The 21751-nt window shown below is 46.1% G+C and overlaps 1 protein-coding gene across 2 annotated transcripts; it reads right to left on the minus strand.

Annotated features, from left to right (window-relative positions):
* Positions 1–4887: 4887 nt before the first annotated feature.
* On the minus strand, positions 4888–21751 carry HIF1AN (hypoxia inducible factor 1 subunit alpha inhibitor). Of its 2 annotated transcripts, none has more exons than XR_013994994.1 (10): positions 21456–21521; positions 18176–18394; positions 17651–17901; positions 14818–14966; positions 12869–13014; positions 11923–12029; positions 11449–11512; positions 11105–11215; positions 10110–10288; positions 4888–5487 (listed from the first exon to the last, which is right to left on the minus strand). XR_013994994.1 is itself a non-coding variant. In XM_081074498.1 (10 exons), exons 3-10 carry the CDS (start codon positions 18350–18352, stop codon positions 10244–10246), a joined length of 1050 nt encoding a protein of 349 aa, XP_080930624.1. In that variant the 5' UTR covers positions 18353–18394; positions 21456–21549; positions 21727–21751; the 3' UTR covers positions 8520–10243. The 2 variants fall into 2 exon arrangements, 1 of the variants encoding a protein (XP_080930624.1); XM_081074498.1 differs by lacking the exon at positions 4888–5487 and adding an exon at positions 21727–21751 and having other exon boundaries at positions 8520–10288; positions 21456–21549.

Below are 21751 nucleotides of genomic sequence, written 5' to 3' on the forward strand. Positions count from 1 at the left end.
TTTCAAAAACATGTCTGAAGCTTTGATTTGACTCATGGCAGCCATCTTAACTACTGCCAGTTGCCTGGTACTTGGAGAGGCTAAGTGACTTGCATTTGTAATATTAATAACACTACATTTAGTTCCTCTGAGTTTTTTGATATCTGTGTAGGTTACTTTTCTGTATAGAAATACTTATCCAGAAATTACTTTGGTTTTAAAAATTATATTCAATTTTCAAAGTTACATATACAAAATCCTAGTTCTTGTCTAAGCTTTTTAAGTTCAGCTTTTACAAATCTTATTATTTTGCTTATAAAACAAAGGAGTTTGATTTAATGTAAGGTTAACATATTTGATTTCCCTAAGTACTTCATTTACCTGACTAAAACAAACCTTCCCATTTACTTAATTACTATGTCTCCAATACATTAAGTTTATAAATACAGCAAATCTTAAATCATTTTAAATGTTCCAAAACTATATAGAAACTTAGCAAGATTTCAGTTTAAAATTTAACTCGAAATAAATTACTCAATACCCTTTAGTTGGTATTACAAGGTAAACCTGATAAAATTAGAGGCAAATTCTCTTCCGTATGTCAAGGATTTAAGAAACCAACTGTAGAGCAAACTGTAAAGCAAACATAGTAATGCTGTGGGTTTGATGTTCTTAAACATACCTATCCTTCATCCTAACTGCTCCAGCATTAAAAGGTGCTTCCCCATCAAGGTAACAATTTATGTTGCCCCATGTATTTTGGGGTTTACCTTCTCAGATGAGTAAGGTTGTAAAGCAACCAGAAAGGTGGGTTGGGCCACTGACTGGATTCTAAGGGACCCAGAAATTCCTATTTGTGGCCTGTGAAAGCCCTATCACAGGGTCTCCATTACTTAAAGAAGTAGTCGCCGAGCTCACACCCCTGGGTTTGATGCTCTTCAGTACCTAATTGCATTTTCTCACAGAAATCTAGAACCCCCCCCCCACCTAAGCTGCCACATACCTTGATAGGGTGGTGCATTTTCTTGGCTCTGAAAACACTTAGGAGTCTTTCCATCTTGATGATTTCTGCTTTCTTTTTATATTCTTCCTTTTTGAGAAGACCACACTCTTATAGGTATTAAGATGACAACTGGTTGAATGTTGGACTTCTGTCACAACTCTATGCCTTGTAGTCACAGTTCCTAAAGATCTGCAGAACTCTGGTCTCCTCGCCCTTAGTTCACTGTCCTGTCCTCCACTCTGCGCTGCCCCTCTTCGACAGCCTTCCCCTCTAGCACTCAGCACACACCTTCTTTCGTGAAACCCTCACCTCTCAACATCACCCTTTTTTAACCCTCTCCCACGCCAGCTAGATGACCATAGGATCTCTACTCCACCTTCACTATTGTAGGCCCTCTTCGCCATTTTGCCCACTCACCCTCATACTCCTATTCTTTTAGGGCAGCTGCCCTCACATTAGAAAGAGGGAAATCTGATATTACTTGTTTACACTAAGGCAGGGACAACTGAGTCTAAACTGGATGCTTCCTAAGGGGGAAAGAATTGAAAGAAAAGGGATTAACATTTATTGGACACTTACTAGGTAGGCACTAGGCACTGGGGTATTTCACTTGAGGTGTCTCATTCCCAATAGCCACATGAGGGGACTTGCTGAGAAATCAAAGCTCAGAGACGATGAGTACTCTTATGGTCTCAATGTTGGGAATGGTGAAACCAAGATGCAAACCTAGTCCATGCACCTCCAAAACTTATGTCCTTTCGCACCACACAGCTTTTCCTTCTTAAATCAAAATAAAATCCTTACTAGTCAAATGTTGGCAAAGTGAAAGCATAGTGTTTTGGTGAGAAATGCTGCTTTACTGCTTCCTATTAGAAATGTGGCTCGAATTTGTGAACTCCTACAATTCTGTGACCCACCAACCCTGGAAAAGCTCTCCTAAACCTCTACCCCACAACGCAACAATTAACATGTTGTGCTGGTCAGACAGCATTTTCACATGTATTGTCCCATTGACCCTGTAAGGAAGGTAGCAATACTAATAACCAATTGGAAAGATGAGGGGACTGAAGCATCGAGACAAATATGCCCCAAATCACCCAGCCTGTGAAAAATGCATCTAAGAGTCACACATCAGTTCACTGCCCCTGAACCTTGTGTTCCTGCCACTCAGCCAGCGTCCTCCAGGCACCCTTGCCTTTGATCTTATGGGATTGGGTGGTAACCTGGAGTTTAGGACTCTGCATCTGCTCCTCAAGACCTCATCCAAGCACTTCTGTCCCCTTTCATGGATTTTCAGTCTCTTCCCTAACCTTATGATCTTTTCCATTTTGTTTCCCTCACCCCACATCATCTCCTCTGTGATTCCACTTTGAGCATCTTGAGTCACAATAGGATCAAAAAAGCCCTACTGGGGGGGGGGGTGGTGATCACTTAGTGAGGGGTGTAATTGTCCATTACATCGTTTTGTACACCTGAAACTAAAACAAAACAAAAACAAAAACAAAAACCGTGCTGCCAACAGTTTCTTACTGTCCAAGCACTAACCAATCACGGCTCTCCCGTGTTTAGTTAGACCAATGGTTTATTGGTCTTTCTAATAAGCCATTGCCTAGTTCCCACACTGAACTGGGTGTCTTAAAAACATTACACAACCCTCGTAACAATGTTGCAAGCCATGTGCTATTTCCCACCCCTTGTGGGTGAGAAAGACCTAGACACCTTAACTTACCTCAGGTTACAGAGTTAGGAAGCAGCAAATAGGGATTCAGTCAGGAGTCGTATCAAAGGCTTCATTCTTATAGACATCACACAAATTTTTGTGAGAACGATGACCACGCCGATTATAAAAATGGGTAGGGTTTTGCTCAAACAATATAGTCACAAGCTCACTATTGACAGACTTGAAAGGAACCTTCTGGAGCCCATGGTCCTGCTGCAGTTAGACCAGCATGGCAGCCTCTGCACGAGTCTGTCTCCTGCGTCCTGACCCGCTGTGCTGCCAGCTCGCAGACACCTTCAGTGCCTCCTATCCCCTGGCGGCACAGCTGATGTCTTCTATTTTCCCTTATAGGGTGTTTCAAGGGTTTTTAATATTCAGAAAAGGATATTTGGAAGAACATTCCCCCAGCGAAGGCAGTTTGAACTGGTCCTTGAGTCAGAGGTCACTGAGAAGAGGCAGGGGCACGAGCAGGAAAAGTGTGTGCTTGTACCTCCGCTCTGCTCATGAGCTGACAACTGCACTTGCCCTGACACTAGAAGCAGGACCTTAAGCCAGAAAGCTAGATGGGAGGTAAGGGCTTCGAGAGAGAGGACTGGGCCATTGCTAAGAAACAGTCACTCTCCTAAGCCTTTCTTAACACACCTTATTTCATGTAACCCTGACAAGGCAGGTAATGTTATACACATACATTTGAAGTTGAGTTTCAGGCAGTTTGTCATTTACCCAAGGTCACATAGAATGACGGATCGAGGATTCAAAGCCAGGTGTGTAAAGCCCTGATTCTCAACCACTACCCTGTATTGCACTCTACACTATATACTTGAGGTAATAAAACCCAGCCCAGATGTAGCTTAGATTTTGGGTTAAAGAGCAGTTTCCTTGAAGGGTAGGATTGACCTCAATGAGTAAGTGAATAGGTTTTAAACAAACTGAATAAAACATGGCACTCTTTTCTGGGGCCAAAGAAATCTAGAAGAGGTGAATGCCAGGTGACTACAGAATGGTCTGCAGTCCAGAGATAGCTTAGCACAATCTAGAGAGGGTCTTCCTCACCCACGGGGCTGGGGACCAGGGGCAGAGGTAAGAGTTGTGAGATGGGAACTGCAGAGGTTTGGTTCAGTGGGGACGAGGGGAGCGGCAGAGGTGGGGGCAGAAAGGAAGAGATCGGGGTATCGCAGTGCAGTGCAGAGGTCGAGAATCCCAGGCAGCCAGAATACATTCGTATCTCAGGCTGAGGTCTGGGTACCTGGGTCCGGCTTCTCTTCCAAGGAGGGTGGCTTCAGAGGCCAGTCTCCTAAGGAAGAGGACAGTGGAGGGATTGCAAATGAGCAAGTGCAATCTACTTGTACTCCAGGACAAACCTGGGCCAGCAACCAAAGTGAGTTTCCAAGATTTCTGTGGCTTATCAAACGGCTTCTTCTTTTTTGAGGTCCATCACTGGACTCTTTCCCGGGAGTGATTAACAAAACCCTTAAACACGGAGGAGCAGAGTGTTTGGAGACTGGGGGAGAGAGAAACCAGAGGAGAAACTTACGGCTTTTTTAAACCACTCTCCAACTCCTGGTTATTCTCCAGGTTCAGCTTAGAATATGGTACTTCCTGCAGGAAGCCTACTGTGAACACCTGAGCCTGTCAGGTGCTTTCCTCTGTGCACCTGTAATGCTAATGGCCTGCTGTCGCCCCCGCTGACAGCACAGGAGAAGGAACACGCACTGGGTCTGGAACATACATGCTCTAGAGCGCTCCATCTTCTATTTTCCTGAATGTCCCTGTCCTAGAACAATCTTAACACACCTGTAATTTAATACACTGAAGGGCATGGAATAAAACTGAACCAAAGGGGCTTGATTTAACTCCCAGTGTCTCATGGTGTGAGGGTGCTGGCAACAGCTTCCCCGGGTGTAATGGGAATTCAGCTGCCCTCACCCTTCACGCAGGGTACGGAGAGCTGTACCTGACAGCTTCTCACACTGGCTTCAGGTTGCTGTGGAGAGCAGTGGTCTGCTGATCAGGCAGAAGACATCAGACAAGACTTGTGTTTCCCTCCCTTCCTCTAGGACAGGATTAGGTACCAAGGCTCTTCTGTCCGCCCCCCAGCTTCGCTCCATATGGGTTTCTCCAGGGTATTTTCCTTATTCTTCCCTATGCTTTTCTTGCGATGGTTAAGGAATCACTGACATCGTTTCTGAGTCAGTCATATAATAAATATAACCACTGCCACCACCACGCCATTTATTAAGTGCTTGCCAGGCACTGTGCTCAAGCTTTACATTATCTCGGTAATCCAACCACTGGAAGGTAGATATTTTCAACACCCCCTTCCCTCCCACACACATCATTCTCTGAGGAAACTGAGGTTCAGAGAGGTCGAGTCAATCAACAAGTTCAAACACAGCTGGCAAGTAGCAACACTAAAAATCTGAACCAAAGACAGATATTCCAACTTTTACAAAATCCTGGCTTTCACACAAGAGGCCAGGATGTTTCTCATTGGAAGTTAAAGAACACATTCTCCTTCCCAAGATATTGCGTGAAGACTGGATTTTAGGTGGGGAAGAAGGCGAGGTCCATAGTCAGCTATTGTACTTAGAACACTCAGAGGAGTGAAGAGTCGGGGTACAGGCTGACCCGTGGGTCCCTGTCTCCGGCAGCCGGCTTCCAGGGCCTTTCCCACCTAAGGTGTCCACTCCTGACATGTGACTACTCAACATGCTGTTTCCTTCCAGCAGGTGCTGAAATGCAGAGGTAAGCTACACTTGGTGACTCGGAGCAGCGCCAGAAACACCTAAGAGAAATTGGGAGACATTCACAAAATGCTCCTCATCCCTGAACTGATGGACCCTAAGGCATACAGATGCATTTAGGTGGAAACAAACTTTGGTTCTCCCGCCCAGTCCCCCTCACCCATCTCGGGGGCCGCACAATAGGCCCCTAGGCTGCCAGGCTGCTGGTATCTGAGGCTTTGTCCCCCAGCAATGCACCAAAAATGTTCAGCAGGCTCTGCTGAGGATCCCAAGATCTGTGAGGATTACACAGAGCTGGCTGAAAACTAGCAGAAAGGACCTCCAATTAGAGAAGCTAAACTGGGATGGACAGAGGGGACAACAGAATGACAAGAGGGGAGAGCACACACAGAATAAATGGAGTTTGTGTTAATAAACAGAACTATCACAGGTCAGGAAAAGAAAAAAACAAATGAAGATTAACAGTGATGACCTCAGGTTGTGGGATCCTAGAAAGTCCACCCAAACAGGTGCAGTCTGGAGGTTCTGAGGAAAGGGTCACTGTTTTAGGGGAAAGGACCTTGGTGAAAGGGTTGCTGCAGACTGGGCAGGGGGGAGACTGAATAGGAGAAACAGGGAGCTCTACAGAGAGGCTGGAATGTCTCTTTAGTTAGAGCAGGCAGTTTGCAAGGACACCAGAGTTGTGGGCAGGGCCTGGAGGACAAGCACTGAAGGTCCCAAAGGGGCCATGGGCTGAAATCCGGTTAGAGCCTCTGGAATCTCATGAGCCACTTCAGGTGCATCCCGGCATCCACCCTGTTTGGGTAAAACTGGTCCCTGAGGGCCATTCCCTGTAGTGCTACTAAACTCTGTACTGGATTGTGAAGGGTAGAAGACCCAGAGGTGGGGAAGTTATCAAGGGGAAAGCCCGCTGCATCAGTGATTAAGTTCACATTCCGAGAGAAGACAAACAAGCACACTGCCACCCCTGCCCGATCCTCACGCGAGCCTCTGGTCGAAGGAACCCACCACACACATCACAGAGCTGAGGAACAAATGCCAACTGGCAAATTAATATTGTCCTTGAAGTTTGGACAGAGGGATGAGAGGAGACATGGAGACCTGGGAAGATCCAAATCGGGACACAGCCTCTCATCATCTGCCCACACATCCGGGCAAGAGGGTCAGTGTCCTCCATACATAACTACCGCGGCAGTGTGGGCGAGAAAGACAATCAATGCTGCTGGAAGGCCTAGAGCAGAGTCCCTCCCGGGGGGAGCCCAGGGGCTTGGAAAGGCCTGGGAAAGTCATCTTCCTGCTCCCTCCAGTCTCGTCTTGTAGTCACAGGGTGCACGACACATGGCTTCAGAACCTTTGCTTGTTTCACGTGGTTTCGTCTCCAACGAAGCAGAAGCTCCTGGAGGGTAACAGGTTTTTTCCACACCCTGCAGTGTGGGAATGTGGCAAATACTTGTCACAGGTTGGGTGTCTGGAGTATTAATTACAAATTTTTCTACCAACAGGAAACACATGTCCAAACTATCCCATTGTTGTTCTTTGACCTATCGCTTGCATTTGACACCAATCTCTCCCCCTTTGTTGGTTCATGTCTGTAGACGTCTGTCCCTGTATCTACCTCAGGCTGGCGAGTGGGCCCACCTAGTCTAATACCAGCTCGGCCTTTTTGTGGGACTAATGAAAGGTCTGTGACCAGAGTCTCTAGGGGGCAGAGAGAGTCTCCTCACACTGGGCTGGCCCACGGATAAGGATCCTTCCCCTCTCTGTCTCCTAACAGATTCAGATTAATGATCGCTCATTCCTAATTGTCAAATTTCTTTTCCTTCATCCTGTGTCTAATCACCAGTGACAGAAACCATTACGCAAATGAGAGCAGACGACTTCCCCCAACTGTTCGCGTTGGTAAAAACCTTGTAATTTAGAGCTCTGATTTGTAGGGGAAGCTGGTCTCCCCCAGGCATCCTGGGCATCTGCTCAACTGATGCCCAGAACGGCCCCTCCTCCATCCTCTGAACTCCAACCCCCAACAAATATCTGACTTCAAGAGCGGTTTCCTCTGGACATGCTGGTGTGAAAATGGGAGCTTGCGACATGGCTGACCTTCACACAGCCCCAAACCTCAGCCCCTTGGTGTCGGCTTCCATGAGTAAGGATGAGCAACAGGGCAAAAATGCTTCCTCCGCCCCAAATAGAACTACAGTCTGAATGACCCTAACCTAGGTGAGTGAAGGGCAGAGCCACAATTTCTTCCTTGGGGGAAAAGGAGGCGGCAGAACATGAACCAAGGTTCTTAGTCATCACCTAGATCTTCCATGCTGTCGATGCAGAAGGATGCAGGGAGAAGTTATGGGACCTATTCAAGGACACACTGGAAACCCAATGGGATCCACAACTGTCTCCCATAGCTCGTTCCAGTACTCTTGTAACTCCCGAGACGGCTTCCTGGCACTTTTCCCTAGATGTCTTTAGCTGGAACCCAGAAGAGCTTCCACCCTGAGCTGTACCTTTTGCACCCTTCTGGGCTAAGCCTGTCTGCACCAGGCACTGCGCAGTGGGTGAGATGTGAGGATGGCCTGTAGTACAAGGGAGGAGGTAAGGTAAGAGGATCCATATAGTTTGGTAGAAAGGAGCAGCAGGGGGTTTGTAGCTCTGGGTTCGAATCTTCATTGCCACTCAACACTTAACCTCTGAGCCCATTTCTTCAGCTGTAAAATAAGAATACCTACCTTGCAGGATACTGAGAAACAAAGATAAAAGCACTAGGCACATATTGTGTGCCTAATAATTGGGGGTCACTATTATATTACCTAAGAATCAGAACCAATCCTGTGAAGGAATCCTGATATGGTCACCGTATCAGACCTGTCAGCACAGCACCCAGCGAGGCCCAGCTGAGTGGCACACAGCTCCCTGGCCTGCATCACCCACATCTGCTGGCTGAGCCAGGAATGCAGCAGATGAGGAGGAAAACAATCTGCTCTCTTTCAAACTGTGGTTGTGGCCAAGTTTATCCTCCATCTGCCTTGTTTTCCTTGTGTGCTACTCTTTCCCAAAAGAGATGGACGGATGGAGATCACCCATTTTCCAGCATTGATTATATTTGAAAGAACTACACTTGAGAAGGTACCGTGTTTGCACACCAACACTGCATCAGAGAACCCCAGAATGGGGTACTAACAATAAACACCCCTCCCCCAAATACACACAGGTGCGCACACACATATGCACACGTCCTCTCAGTCCATCAGTGCACTGTAACTGTAAACTGAGCTTTGGAGGTAAGAGCCATAGCTCAGACACTGGAAGTAAACCTTTGGCAAAAAAAGAAAAAAAAAAAAAAGGAAAAAATGACCCCCGAGACTCCAACTCCTCTTTCCTTCCGGAGAAGGGGCGGTGACAAGACACAGAGCCACCCCATTGCCCAATTCCAGGGCCCCACTTCCACTTCGAGTTGTGCAGTGCACAGCTGCCCAGCTGTAAGCTGCAGCTCGGACAGGGGTTCCCATGAGTAGCTATGAACAGGAAAGGAAATTCCACTTCTGTGCTCCACCAGTCGCCCTGCTTTTTGAGGGTGTTTGTGAACATTACAGTGGGGTCTCACAGAGCAGCTGGTTTAGAGACAAGGCTACACTTCTGTCCTTGCCATGACGTGAGGTGGATGACAGGTGGCGGTGAGTTAGCTGCCTAAGCTTGACCCCATTCTGTCTCCTGAGCCAGGAAGCTCCGCAGACGCAGATGTAGCCTGGGCAGGAGGGCCACAGGCCCCGGGGGCTCTAAGCAGTCGCCTCAGGCAGGCTGCAGTGAGAGCCGACCGACAACCAATGGCTAAAACTGAGTTCCAGAGCTTTAGGTTAGGTCAGGCGGTGCTGCCCTGAGGGTCCCTCTCTCTGTCCCACTGGACAGGGTTAAGCAGTAGAGAAACTCGGTAAGCAAAGAGGCAGGCCAGTGTGAACACATCCGCGCGCGCACACAGCCCCGCACAGAGGCTTGCACCCCTGGAACCTAGAGAAGCCACTGCTAGGAGGGCTCCCTTGGTACCCAGCACAGGGAGCAAGAGCTGGTGCTGAAAGAGAAAAGCTGCATGTGCCTGCAATTTGGAATTTATGCACAATCCTTGGTTCTTGTGGCCCAAGGCTCTTTTCTATGTATGGCTTGAACCTGAAGGTCCCAGTTGGAACCCTGTATTCTCTCACAGGAAGCTCTCTAGGCTCTCAAAGGCAAACCTCCCCATTCATCTCCCCATTCGAGTCCCAGGAGCCATTCCCAGCCAGCACAGAGCCCGACTCTGGGACACCTGGGAGGCGGCTGACTGACCTACGGGTCAGGGCGGCGCTGGCCCTGCAGCCCCGGTGTAGAGGGCATCCACGAGCACCTCCTCTCTTAGGCTGAGGCACTGAGGCTGCAGGAGACAGGACTGAGAACCAGAAGTGGCATCCTGACCCACAGGAGGCGCACGGAACAGATACACACATGCGTGTGCATGCACACACATCCCGAGGTTGACAGATTGACACACACAGACATGATGACAACCAGAAGCTGGGACTCCAACACTGAATGCAGGACTTTAGGGAGGCAGAGAGGTGCTGGGCACAGAGGCAAGGGTAAGAAGTCCCTCCAAACGGGAGCGGAGTGCCAACCACCCTGCCTTGCCCCGAACACCTGCCTCCAGGGCCACGCAAGAGTCCAGTCCGTTAAGTGCTGCGTGCAATGCTAGTGCTGGGAGTCTCCTGTCCTCATCAAGGAAGCGGTGTGGACCGGCTAGCAGGCGCCTGGCAGGAGGCCTCGACTCCTGGCAGGCTAGTTGTAGCGGCCCTTGATCATTGTGTTCAACAAGGGCCCCACCTGTGAAGAGACAGGAGGAGCCAGTCAGAACTGCCTGTGCTCTGAGCCTGGAGCCACACGGGGGTGTCGGGAGACATTCGATGTCCAGCCACCGGCAAGAACCAGGTGTTCATTCAATCTTGTAAACCCTCTAACCAATTCTTCCTGGGGGTCAACCCAGTATTCTGGGGCATGGCCCTTGCCTCTAGGTCCATCTTCCCCCTCACAATACCCTGTATCTGTAAATGGCACCAACTGACAAACAGAAGGTCAGAGGGCTAATAATCCCCAAACATCCAAGACTGTTTGTCTGCATGTTTCTTAAATGTGCCTAAAGAATGTTACATGCCTCTATATCCTGAAAAGGTCACCTACAATTGGGGCCAGCGTCACTTCCCAACCCCAAAGGTCCCCTGGAGGCAAGAGCGTTACAAATACAAACCTCCTCCATTTGCCCGATGGGCCACGGGCACACCTGTGTGGGAAGCAGGTCTCAACATTACCTAGAGCAGCCCTGGAACAGCTGGGAGTGAAGAGATGCTTTACTGCTTGCTTCCCATTCCAGAAGAATCCCCTCAGGGGTCCCCAGCTGGCACACAAGCCCCATGGGGAACATTATCACTAGCATGGAACAGATTATAATTGATCCGCCAGTCAAGCCCTGCTTTCACCAGAAAAACAAGGAGCTTCTGAACATACCCATAACCTCTATGGAGAGGACACCAGATACTGAAACAGAGGCGCTACAGAGAATGTGACGCTTTCCAGGGAAATCCTGACTTTCCCAGGTCACTGTCCAATGAACCATACAAGTGCCACCTTGGGGCAGCCACATACCTCTTGTGGGTTCCCCAAGGCCTCTCCAAGCATCTTCTCAATGTTTCTCATTATGGCCACTTTCTGATGGGCTTTGAGAGGATATTCAATTCTCTTAGGGGTGGGAGCCCCCTGCAAAGGAAGCAGTAGCTCAGGAAATGCCTTTAGCACAAAGTTTCAGTGTCACCCACTATTCCCAGCACCGTCCTCCCTTGTAAGAAACACAGCGCAAGTCTATCCTTCGTCATCTTCCCAAAGACCCGGGAATCACTTCCATAGACAGCCAACCTCCCCACCCTGCCCCCAAATAATTTATTACACCTACCTTATCCCGGTCCCACCTAGGAAAAAAACCCCATATTCACCTTATACCAGAAGTTCACAGTGATGGTAATCCCCCCATTTAGTAATGACTCTATGTGATGCCACCTGAAAGAAAATAAACAGGCTCCTGTTTGCTACCAATACTTTTCAGAGGAAGAGATGGAAAACTAGAGTCCAGCTAAGGGAAATAATGAAGACAGTATCTTTATGTTCGTCCTGTCAAACACACCCTGGGACTAGAGGCAGTGGTCTTCAGTCTCCACATACCAAAGAGCCAAGAACAATTTCTCCAGCCTCAAGCCTCTGGGACCATTTTGGACGTGAGAAACTGTCATCTGTCCTAGAGACAGGGTTATCATTTCCCCCACGTTCACTGTTCTCAGATCTGGACACACCAATCTTCCTATTGATCATGTCAGTCCAGTCCTGCCATAACCCAAGAGGGACACAAGGACGACTCTGCAGGGACAGGAACGAAAGCTCCTGAGAGGCCCCCAGTCCCAGCCCCTCCTCACCAGTACATTGGGATGTAAAGCACGTCACCAGGGCCAACCACTGTTTCATAACCAACCACGTTCTGGAAACTGGGAAACCTCTCGTAGTCAGGATGGTCAAAGTCCACCTGAGAGGTTTAAGAGAAAGAAAAAAACATCAGTCAATCATCAAATTTTACCAGTAACTACTATGTGCCAGTTATTCTGAGAGTCCAAAAAAAAGATGCCTTAAAAATGTCTTTCGAATTTACATCCAGCAGAAGATACAACATACACTACATACACACACTGTAAACACACACACTCTCTCTGAGAATGAGGTAAGACAGGCTATGATTGAATGCTGAGTGAAAAAGAATCCTAGGCCTCAGTGCTCCTGAGATAACAAGCCCATCATCACAGCTTGCAGGTCAGAACACCTACTTGTGGCTTGCAGGCATGAAGAAGTTAGGACTCATCCTTCACCCAAACCTTCAGAAACTTTCTCCCAAACACATACTCTAAACAGCCAAGACTCCTGTATGAAGTAGCAAGGCAGCTTTCACCTCAAGAAAGAAAAGGACCTCTCTGGTTGGCCAGAAAGGCAACCATATACCTCACTGGGCTGCAAAAAAGACATTGACGTATCTCTCAATTTTATTCGCCTTTCTTTTTATAAAAAAGGAGCATCCATGACAAAAGAAAACAATGATTAAATCCAATGGAGACTACATTTTGTTCCGTGAAGTTGTAATCCAAACAGGGTGACCTGACCATTGGCATCAGCAATGGGGTCTGACCTCCAGCATTAGCTCTACGGGGCTACTTATACTTAGAAACATCTGGAGACCACCACAGGGGCCTGGAATAAATGAAGTACACTGTGAAATTATCCTGAGCTTGTCTAAACCTGACATACTACCACAGGGAAGGGGAAAGCCATACCAGCCTTGGGTCCCCAAGGAGTTCTATGCCCTCCTCGGCTCACCTGGCTCTGTCTGTCACACGGGTGATGAACAGGATATGGGTAGAGGCACTCAAACTGATCCGGAGGGAATAAAATGCATCGCTTGTAGCCCTTTATCTGAGCAAAGAAGTTCTGTTGCTCATCATAGTGAGCAGGTGTCACATTTCCTATAGGAAGAAAGACATTTTCTTATTCAGAACAGTGGCTCTATTGCACAGGCTAGAACTTAGGGCCCAGTGCTGGAGAGAAACCCAGCCTACCCTCCCAGCTAGGGGTTCCTAATCAAAATTTCAGGCAGAATCAGGAAGATGGTAATTACAACTCTCAGTAAATTAGACGTTACACTTTTAATCAGTAATAAGTCTAGAAGTAAGGATTCGGCATCAATTAGCAAAGCAGACTTTCTTAAATGATGGCTGCTGCCCTTACTGGAAGCAACAGCACATTGAAATGATACCCGTCTAGCAAAGTAACACGTTGTATATACCTATATTCTTCTTGACTATGGCAAGAATTCAAGGGCAGCAAAACAAGAGAAGCAATTGAAGTGACTGGTATCAGCAGTGCATGACCTTCCCTGATGGAGTTAAACCATCATTTTAGGTTGTATAAACGTATGTAATTGCTTTGGGTAGCTCTTCTGGAGCTCTAAGATTCCCAACCTCTCCTCCCATTTCACACCTGTGGGATGCAACACTTCTCAGAGCAACACTGGGGCTGATGATTCTCATGGGGGAGGAGCAGAGGGGGAGCGTATCAGATTCCTAAAGAGTGTTGTATAATTTAAGTAGGCAAATGTTTTAAATGCCATCTTGAATTAGTTCTGCCCTAGTGTGTGTATTCTCCATCTACTCTTTATAGCTGAGGTGGCGCCACGTCTGGTGTTTAATCCCACAATCCTTGAGAGCTGAAGGACCCTCTGCAGGGCATTGCGTTTAGAAAACCTTTCCCAGGTCTGCCTGGGTGGACCAAGACAGCTTCCTTCTTCAGTGCACAGTGGCACTGTACATCCTCACAGGGGATTTGTGACAGATCCTCTACCTGACAGACCCACTTCCCTGCACTCTACCACAGGATAGGAAGGCAACAGAACAACGCAGTCAAGTAAACCAGAACTCTTTGAAACCAAAAGTTGGTTTCAAATGGGCAGGTTAAGGGTCAATCCATAAAGTCCAGATCTAAATCTGAAGAAAGAACAATCAAAGGGAGAGAGATTTCAGAGCCCAGTGCTGAATGACAGTGAATAATTACTCTGCTTCCTTGTTCAACCCAATTTATTCTCCATTTACTAAGTATGGGCCTGGCACTGAGCTATTGTTGGAAATAAAAATGAGGCAGTGACTCTGGCCAATAGTAGCTCTCCTTCTGATTAGAATTTAAAAGCTTCTCCTTTTATTCAAAAGAAAAAAAAAATATTTGCTTGTGTATGCATAAAATTCTCTAGCAGGCAGGATACACAAGCAACTAATAACATGCGGTGTCTCCAGAGAGGGAAAACTGAGAGTCTGGAAAATAGGAGTGGAAGAGTTATCATTACATACCCATTTATAACTTTTGAATTTAAACCCATGAATGTATTATCTATTCAGAAGATGAGGTTTAATTCACACTGAAAAACTGAGATTCTCTCTTTTACTGGGATAGAAATCTTCTGAATGCAGACACATCCAATAGAGAAGAGCAGTATTTCAGAGATCTCTGACATGTGAGTATACACACTCACACAGCAAAGGGAAAAGGGAACTTTCTTTTTAGAGTACATGAAACTAGCTTACAGACTTATACGTTATCTCATTTAATCTTTTTAGTAACTATTTATAAGATACTGTTATGTCCCTTTTGCAGATGAGACTGAGGCTTGAGAGGGTGACTGGATATTCAAAGTCATGAAGCGAATAGATGGTGGACACAGGACTAGGCACCAGGTTTGTATGACTCCAAGCTATGCTGCTTTCAGAACGATGTCTTACCTTCCATGCCGATGAGCAGCAGATTGGAAGTCAGCTGCCCCCAGCCACGCTTTCCCTGTTGCTTATTAATCCAGTTCCAGTTAAAACCCAAGAAGTCCATGACAATCTTCCTGCCCACAGTGTCATTGAGGGTTTGCTGTAGATACAACCTATGTCACCCAAGAAGAAGACCCCATTAGTGCATGTCCACCCCCTTGGCATGGCCTCCCCACATCTGGAAATGTAAGCCCAAACCCACACCAGCATCTCCCACACAGAATGGCTACAGTCATGTGACTCTTAACCAACATGGATTCTCACAGAACTGAATCTTTACTTATCCTTCTCTGAGCTCACCAAACATTTTTATTTTAAAGAAGTGCTTCTTAACCTTTTCTGGGTCATAACATAAATCCTTTAAGAATCCAATGACGGTTCCCCATAAAAATGCATACACAGAACTTTCACACAACTTCATAGCTTCCTCGAAGACTATCCAAGACCCCAGAATAATGAACCACCCTTGTTCCAGAGACTCTCAGGGCCTGAGAAATCCCTGTGGCCCTTGATGGCCATTGTGGTAGACTGTATTACTGTTCACCAAGAGCTAATTCCCTTCCCTGTGGGAGAATTATTCTTCTGTACCTCCCTTGAAACCAGGTTTGCTTATTTAATTTGCTTTGGCCAATGAAATCCACAGAAGTGACTTGTGTTGCTTCCAAACCGTAATTTAAGAACTGGTACACACTACTACCACATCTTCTCCCTCTGCCACAGCAATTGCAAAGCTTCAGAGAGCAGCTGCCAGGGCAACCTGGGTCCCAAAGCGAAAAGGATGATGTAAGATGACCCGTGAGAGACATGTAGTGTGAGAAATAAAACTTTCTTGTTTCAAGTTGCAGAGCTCTGGCTTGAAGCCTAGTTTTCTCCTAATGATTCAGCCACCTCTCTGTAGGAGCCTTCTACAGCTGAAGGAAGACACCAGGCTTTCTGTACGTCCAGGGCTCCTAACACACCTGAGGAAGATCAGAAGTTACTTAAGGGATATGAAAACCCAGACACACTTAGTCAAGCCCACAAAAGACATTGACAAGGGGACAAGTGGAAGACAAGATGCAGCAGCAGCCCCTTCCTCGTCCGAAGAACATTACTTAAAAAGGCTCACAGGTATCTTGGTGCCTAGAATCATGTTTAAGACAAAAATTACTAGAAATCTTAACAAGTTGGAAACACTATCTACCTCTTTGGGGACAAGGAACCCACAAGACTCAAATGCAACCTTCGGACTTGCTCCAGAGATTGTAATATACATACACATAAAAACATTTTGCAAGTAACTTAGAAAGAGGCAGAACCACTCATGAAGCATGAATCTCAACAATTTCTATTACACCTGAACAGTAAATACTCCAAAGAACTCAAAGAGGATCCTAATACCCTTTACCCCACAATCACAGCCACCTGTACAATTATACAGCGGAGTTGGTTGATGTTCAAGGCAGGGCAAAACTTGCACACAGGAACATTTTCTCTGTAAATCACGTATAAAGCACAGACCACATTCATACCTCATACTTAGTGAAGGAAAATGCTCTCATTATGGCAGGTAAGAAACTTAAAAGTAACTGAGGAACCAGAGGATCCATGTTTATCTCATGCGCATTTCCGTGCATGTGTTCACTGAATGGAATTACACTCGACCAGCACTGTTTAAACCGATCTCAGTCTGAACGTTGGAGGTGTGTGTATGCACATACACATGTGCGTGGTATGTTAATTCTGAGAAAATTAATAGACCTGACGACTCAACTAAACCAGTCTTTATAAGACATAAATAACAAATCAATCATAGTTCAAACCCTGGAAACTCTTTTAGTCAAAAGTCCTATTATTATGACAACTGCTGAGTCAGGAAGATGGGGAAGAGCTATTTCAAATCCATTCACTCAGCTGCATACTGCTAATAGGAGTCAGGAAGACAACTGAGGCAGGAGACCAGAGAAAAGCCCAGGGTTGGCCGCCAAATGTGAGATAGAGATGGTCATTCACCATAGAGTAAGTACTTAGTGAAAGCAGTTTCCCAGACACAATCGCAATGTTCTAGTGTAGGACCGAATGCTGACTGGACCTACTGAAGATGCTGTCCTCAAACAGGGATAAAAACAGAGAGGAAGAATCACGCCGTGTGTGTGTTTTGTGCTTGCTGTTGCCAGTACGAGGTGGAACGTCAATATTCAGCCCCCGCCCCCCACCGATCTAATCTCATCTTCCCTAAGCTAGAAGATTCTCATATCCTTCATCCCAGAATCACACTAATTCATACGACGTTTCAGTTTGAGCCGTCCCCAACCAGCCTAATATTTTAGGACACGGGCTGCAAACTGGCCATCTCTGGGCGACATCAAATGACAGACATTTTTGTTTGGTGCCTCTGCAGCATTTAAAAAAAATTTAAATTAGCTGCTCACATTTAAGCCAAAAAGATTTTAGGTAAAAATCTCGATTTCTGGCTTCTCTTGAACAGAGTATCCGGCAAGCCTGACACTGCACTCCCGAATGGAAACAAGTGACGTACTGACTTCTCAATGTGAACAGGGTGTCTGCCTGCGTTTAGCCTCGTCATAATTTTTACCCAAACAGCTTTACCCATTTTGTTCACCTACCTCACCCCTTCCCGGCGACCGTGACTCTCACTTTATGAAGACGACCAAGAACTAAAGAGTCACACAGTCCAAGTCTCATCACGCCCTCGTCCTTCCACCCAGAGGATCCACCCGACTCCTCCATATCCTCAAACAAGTAGGAGAAAACAGGTGCCTGAGAATCAATGGAAAACCAACATGCGGGAACGTACCTCTCTTCCCCTCCTCGCTGCTGTATGTCCTGCAGTTTCTCGACAAACTCGTGGAACTTCATTTCCTCCCGGTTGGACCTCGGTTTAAAGTTCTGGAAATTGGCCATCTTTTTCTCGTCGTAGTACAAGAACTTGTGGGTACTGGCACTGTAGACGGAGAAGTCTCCGCTGCCGATGTTCTCTTGCAGGTAGTCCAGGTCCCATTTCAGGGCAGGGTACACAAGATTCGTGTCGGTTAGCACCACCGGCTCCTACGCGCAAACACCACGTGAAAACAAATGAAGTCGTCCCAGGAGGCTGGTGGATGCCTCTCCCACCATTCCAGCTACTTGCCAACTTCAGAACAATTTCTCCCGTTAACCACCTCGAACCCCTCAAGTCCCGTTTCTCCTCGCCGCCCTCTCCCCCAGCCCTCAGGCCCTGGCCCACCGCCCTGCCTGTGCTCCAGCTCTATGGACGCTCGCTCTCGACCTCTCCTCGCCAGCGGCTCCCTCGCCCCCTCCAGGACGCGGCCCCGCCCCCTACCTCATTCTCGATGAGCTCCTCCGCGCGGGGGTCGCTGTGACTCAGACGCGGGATGGGCCGGGTCGGGAAGCTATAACTGCGCAGTTGGGACTCATCCCAGGCGGGGCCGGGAGCTTCGGCCTCTTCCCGGGGCTCTCCAGATCCTGAGGCCGCGACCTCCGCCGCTGTAGCCGCCATCTCCGCGGCTGGGGACGGCCCTACCGGAACCGGAAGCTCCACCTATTCCGGATAAAACACAAGGAAAGCATAGAAATGAGCTGCGAGAGAGAGAGGCCCTAAAAACGCGGAGCCGAGGCCTGGGAGAGCTCCTCCTAACGGTCACCTACAGCTCTACAGCCTACACTCCACCCGTGGAGGCCTGGGCCAGACGTCACTCCCACTGAGTAGGGGTAATCACCTGTTTAACCAATTCGCAAAGTATTATTGCTGCTTCAAGGTGACCAGACCTACACAAAAGGCAAAGCAGGAGGCAAGTTTAGTGGGGCATTAAACTTTACACTAAGGGATGGGGAGAGAAACAAACTCTTGACCTACCTAAAGTAGTCGGAAGGAAAAGCAATTGTCATTGATAGATGTTGGGCAAAGATTGCTCTGCAAGCCTAAGCAAAAGATATATGGCAAGTTGAATTCTTTCAAAATCAAAGGCAGTTTTCTTTTGTTTAGCATCATTTGATTTTTCTGCCTGTGCTGCCATCTCTTCTACTTGAAGGTATTTACCAATGTTATTATTAATTGCCAACCATTATCATCCCACATTTTCAAACAATTGATATTTGTTATAAACAGCCCTGTCAATTACCATGATGGCTTACTTTGACAAGCTATTGCTTACTTTGACAGTTCTTTTATTTTTTTTCACTTTTATTTATTTTTAAGTGTGTTTTTCCAAGACTCATCAGCTCCAAGTCAAGTAGTTGTTTCAATCTAGTTGTGGAGGGTGCAGATCACAGTGGCCCATGTGGGGATCGAACCGGCAACCTTGTTGTTAAGAGCAGCACATTCTAACCAACTGAGCTAACTGGCTACCCCCACTTTGACAATTCTTATGGCTGACCGTCAGAGGCCAAATTCTAAGATGGAGCCAAAGATTTCCATCCCATGGTGTAGATGCCCTATATAAATCTCTCCCCTTGAGTAAGAACAGGACTTATGAATATGACAGGGTCTCACTCCTGCAATGAGGTTACATTATATGGCAAAAATGTAATTAAGGTCCCTGATCAGTTCACTCTGAGTTCATCAAAAGTGAGATTTACCCTGTGTAGGTCTGAACTTGACTTCATTGAAAGGGCCTGACCTAATCACTCTAGCTCTTTAAATCTGGGTCTAGAGACAGATGTCAAGAAGATTTGAAGCCACAGAAGCCTTTGAAGAGCAAAAGGCTATGTAGTAGAGAATGGCAGGTATGCTCTAGGAACTAAGAAAGACTCCTAGTTGACAGCCAGCAAGAAAGCAGGGACCTTAGTCCTACAACTACAAGGAACTGAATTCTGCCAACAACCACTGAGCTTGGGAAGAAACAGAACATCAGATGAAATAGCAGCCCCAACTAAACCTTGATTTCAGCCTGCTGAGACCCTAAGCTGAGACCTAGTAGCTAACCCATGCCTGGACTCCTGACTCATGGGAAATGTGAGATAATTAATTTGTGTTATTTCGGGTTGCTAAATTTATGGTAATTTGTTGTGCAGCAATAGAAAACTAATGCACTGGCTTAACTATGTAATTATGATACACAGTAACTATGCTATACCAAACTGAAATGGGTTTAACTCTGTGGAGGGTTTGGGGGCTGGGGGTGGCAATTAAGGCTTTAGTTTTATCTGCATGTTTGAATTTTTACAAGAATATATTAACATGTAACATTAGGAATTAAAAATAAATTAGACTGAGAAGATTCAAATGACTAAAATCAGGAATGAAAGAAGGGGCATTACTACTGACTTTGCAAAAATGAAAAGGCATATAAGGGAATACTATACATACATTTATATGCCAAAAAATTAGATAACCTAGATGAAATGGACAGATTTTTTTCTACGTATATACCTAAGAGAATTGAAAACATACACCCACACAAAAACTGATACAAGAAGCTCTACAGAAGCATTATTCATAATAGTCAAAAATGGAAATAACCCAAATATCCATCAACTGATAAATATATAAACAAAATGTTGTATATCCATATGATGAAATATTATTTGGCCAAAAAGGTATGAATAACTGACATACGCTACAACATGGACAGACGCTGAAGATGTTATGATAAATGAAATGTCAGACACAAAAGGCTACATATTATGATTCCATTTATATAAAATGTCCAGAATAGGCAAATCCATAGCGACAGAAAGTAGATTAGTGGTTGCCAGGGGTGGGAGTAAGGGGAAATATGCTAATAGGTAGGGGGTTTCTTTTCGAGGTGATGAAAATTTTTAGAAATAGTGGTAATAATTGCACAACTTTGTAAATATACTAAAAAATAAGTTTATTGTACCCTTTAAAGGGGTGAATTTTCTGGTATGTGAATTATATCTTAACATAAATAAATAAATAATTTAGACTAACTCTGTTTTTAGATTCAAATTAGATCAGGGCTCGCTTGCTGTTGATTGAATGCAGATAGTGTCCAATAATCCTGAACATCAGCTAGTGATGCTTATTTACAAGAGGACAAGTTGCTGTGAAGTAGTCCTCAAAATTTATATACTGAATAGTATACATCAGTTTTTATTGCTCTGATATATATTTGAGAATGTCAATAATAATGGATTCTGCTCCAGTGGTCGCCCTAAAAGTTCCTGGAAATATGTGCATATTTATACTGTGTAAACTATGCAAATCCTACTTGTGTAAATAAAATGAAAATATATTCACATGCAAACATAATAATGTCCTCTATCCTTCTGTTAAACTACTGTTTGCTAATTGTGTCCTGGTTTGAAAGATATTTATCCAAGTGCTAGCAAATCTGAGGCTTTAGGAGGGCACTAGAGAGCTGCCTCTGGTGATAAGTTTGGTTTTACATTTGTTTGGGTTGAGGTGACTGGGACATTCGTATGTAAACAGGGACAGAAACCGAGGAGCCAATTCTACTCCGATTTATGTGTTGCACCGCGCATCTAGGTGAAAACAATTAATCACTTTGTAAAACAGAACAAGAATAAGCAAGACCAAGGGCTGAATTTGAAGAAGGATCACGTTTGGGGATGAAAGGAGGAAGTGCCAGTGAAGGAGACATAAAAGGCAAGCAGTCAGAGATTTAACACAGGCTCACTTTACTTGTAGGGCTCCTGCGGGAGGTGGGTCAGCTGTCCACCTGAGATGCTCAGGTTCTGAGGCTCCATTATCCTGGGATGCGGCTAAGTCAGCTGAGGGAGAAAAGAGACACAACAATCTGAAATACCAACGCAGTGACCTTGGTTTCCTCCTTTTCTCCCTTTCTCGCTTTCCTTCTCTGCCTCAGTCCATCCACTCATCTGGCTTCCCACTTCCCAACACCGTTTAAGCCCCGCCCTGTTGAAGCCTTAAAACTTTTTCTTCACTACCCTCTTCCTCGGTCGCGTTTGGCCC

Source organism: Rhinolophus hipposideros, assembly GCF_964194185.1.
Source record: "Rhinolophus hipposideros genome assembly, chromosome: 15".
NCBI lineage: Eukaryota > Metazoa > Chordata > Mammalia > Chiroptera > Rhinolophidae > Rhinolophus > Rhinolophus hipposideros.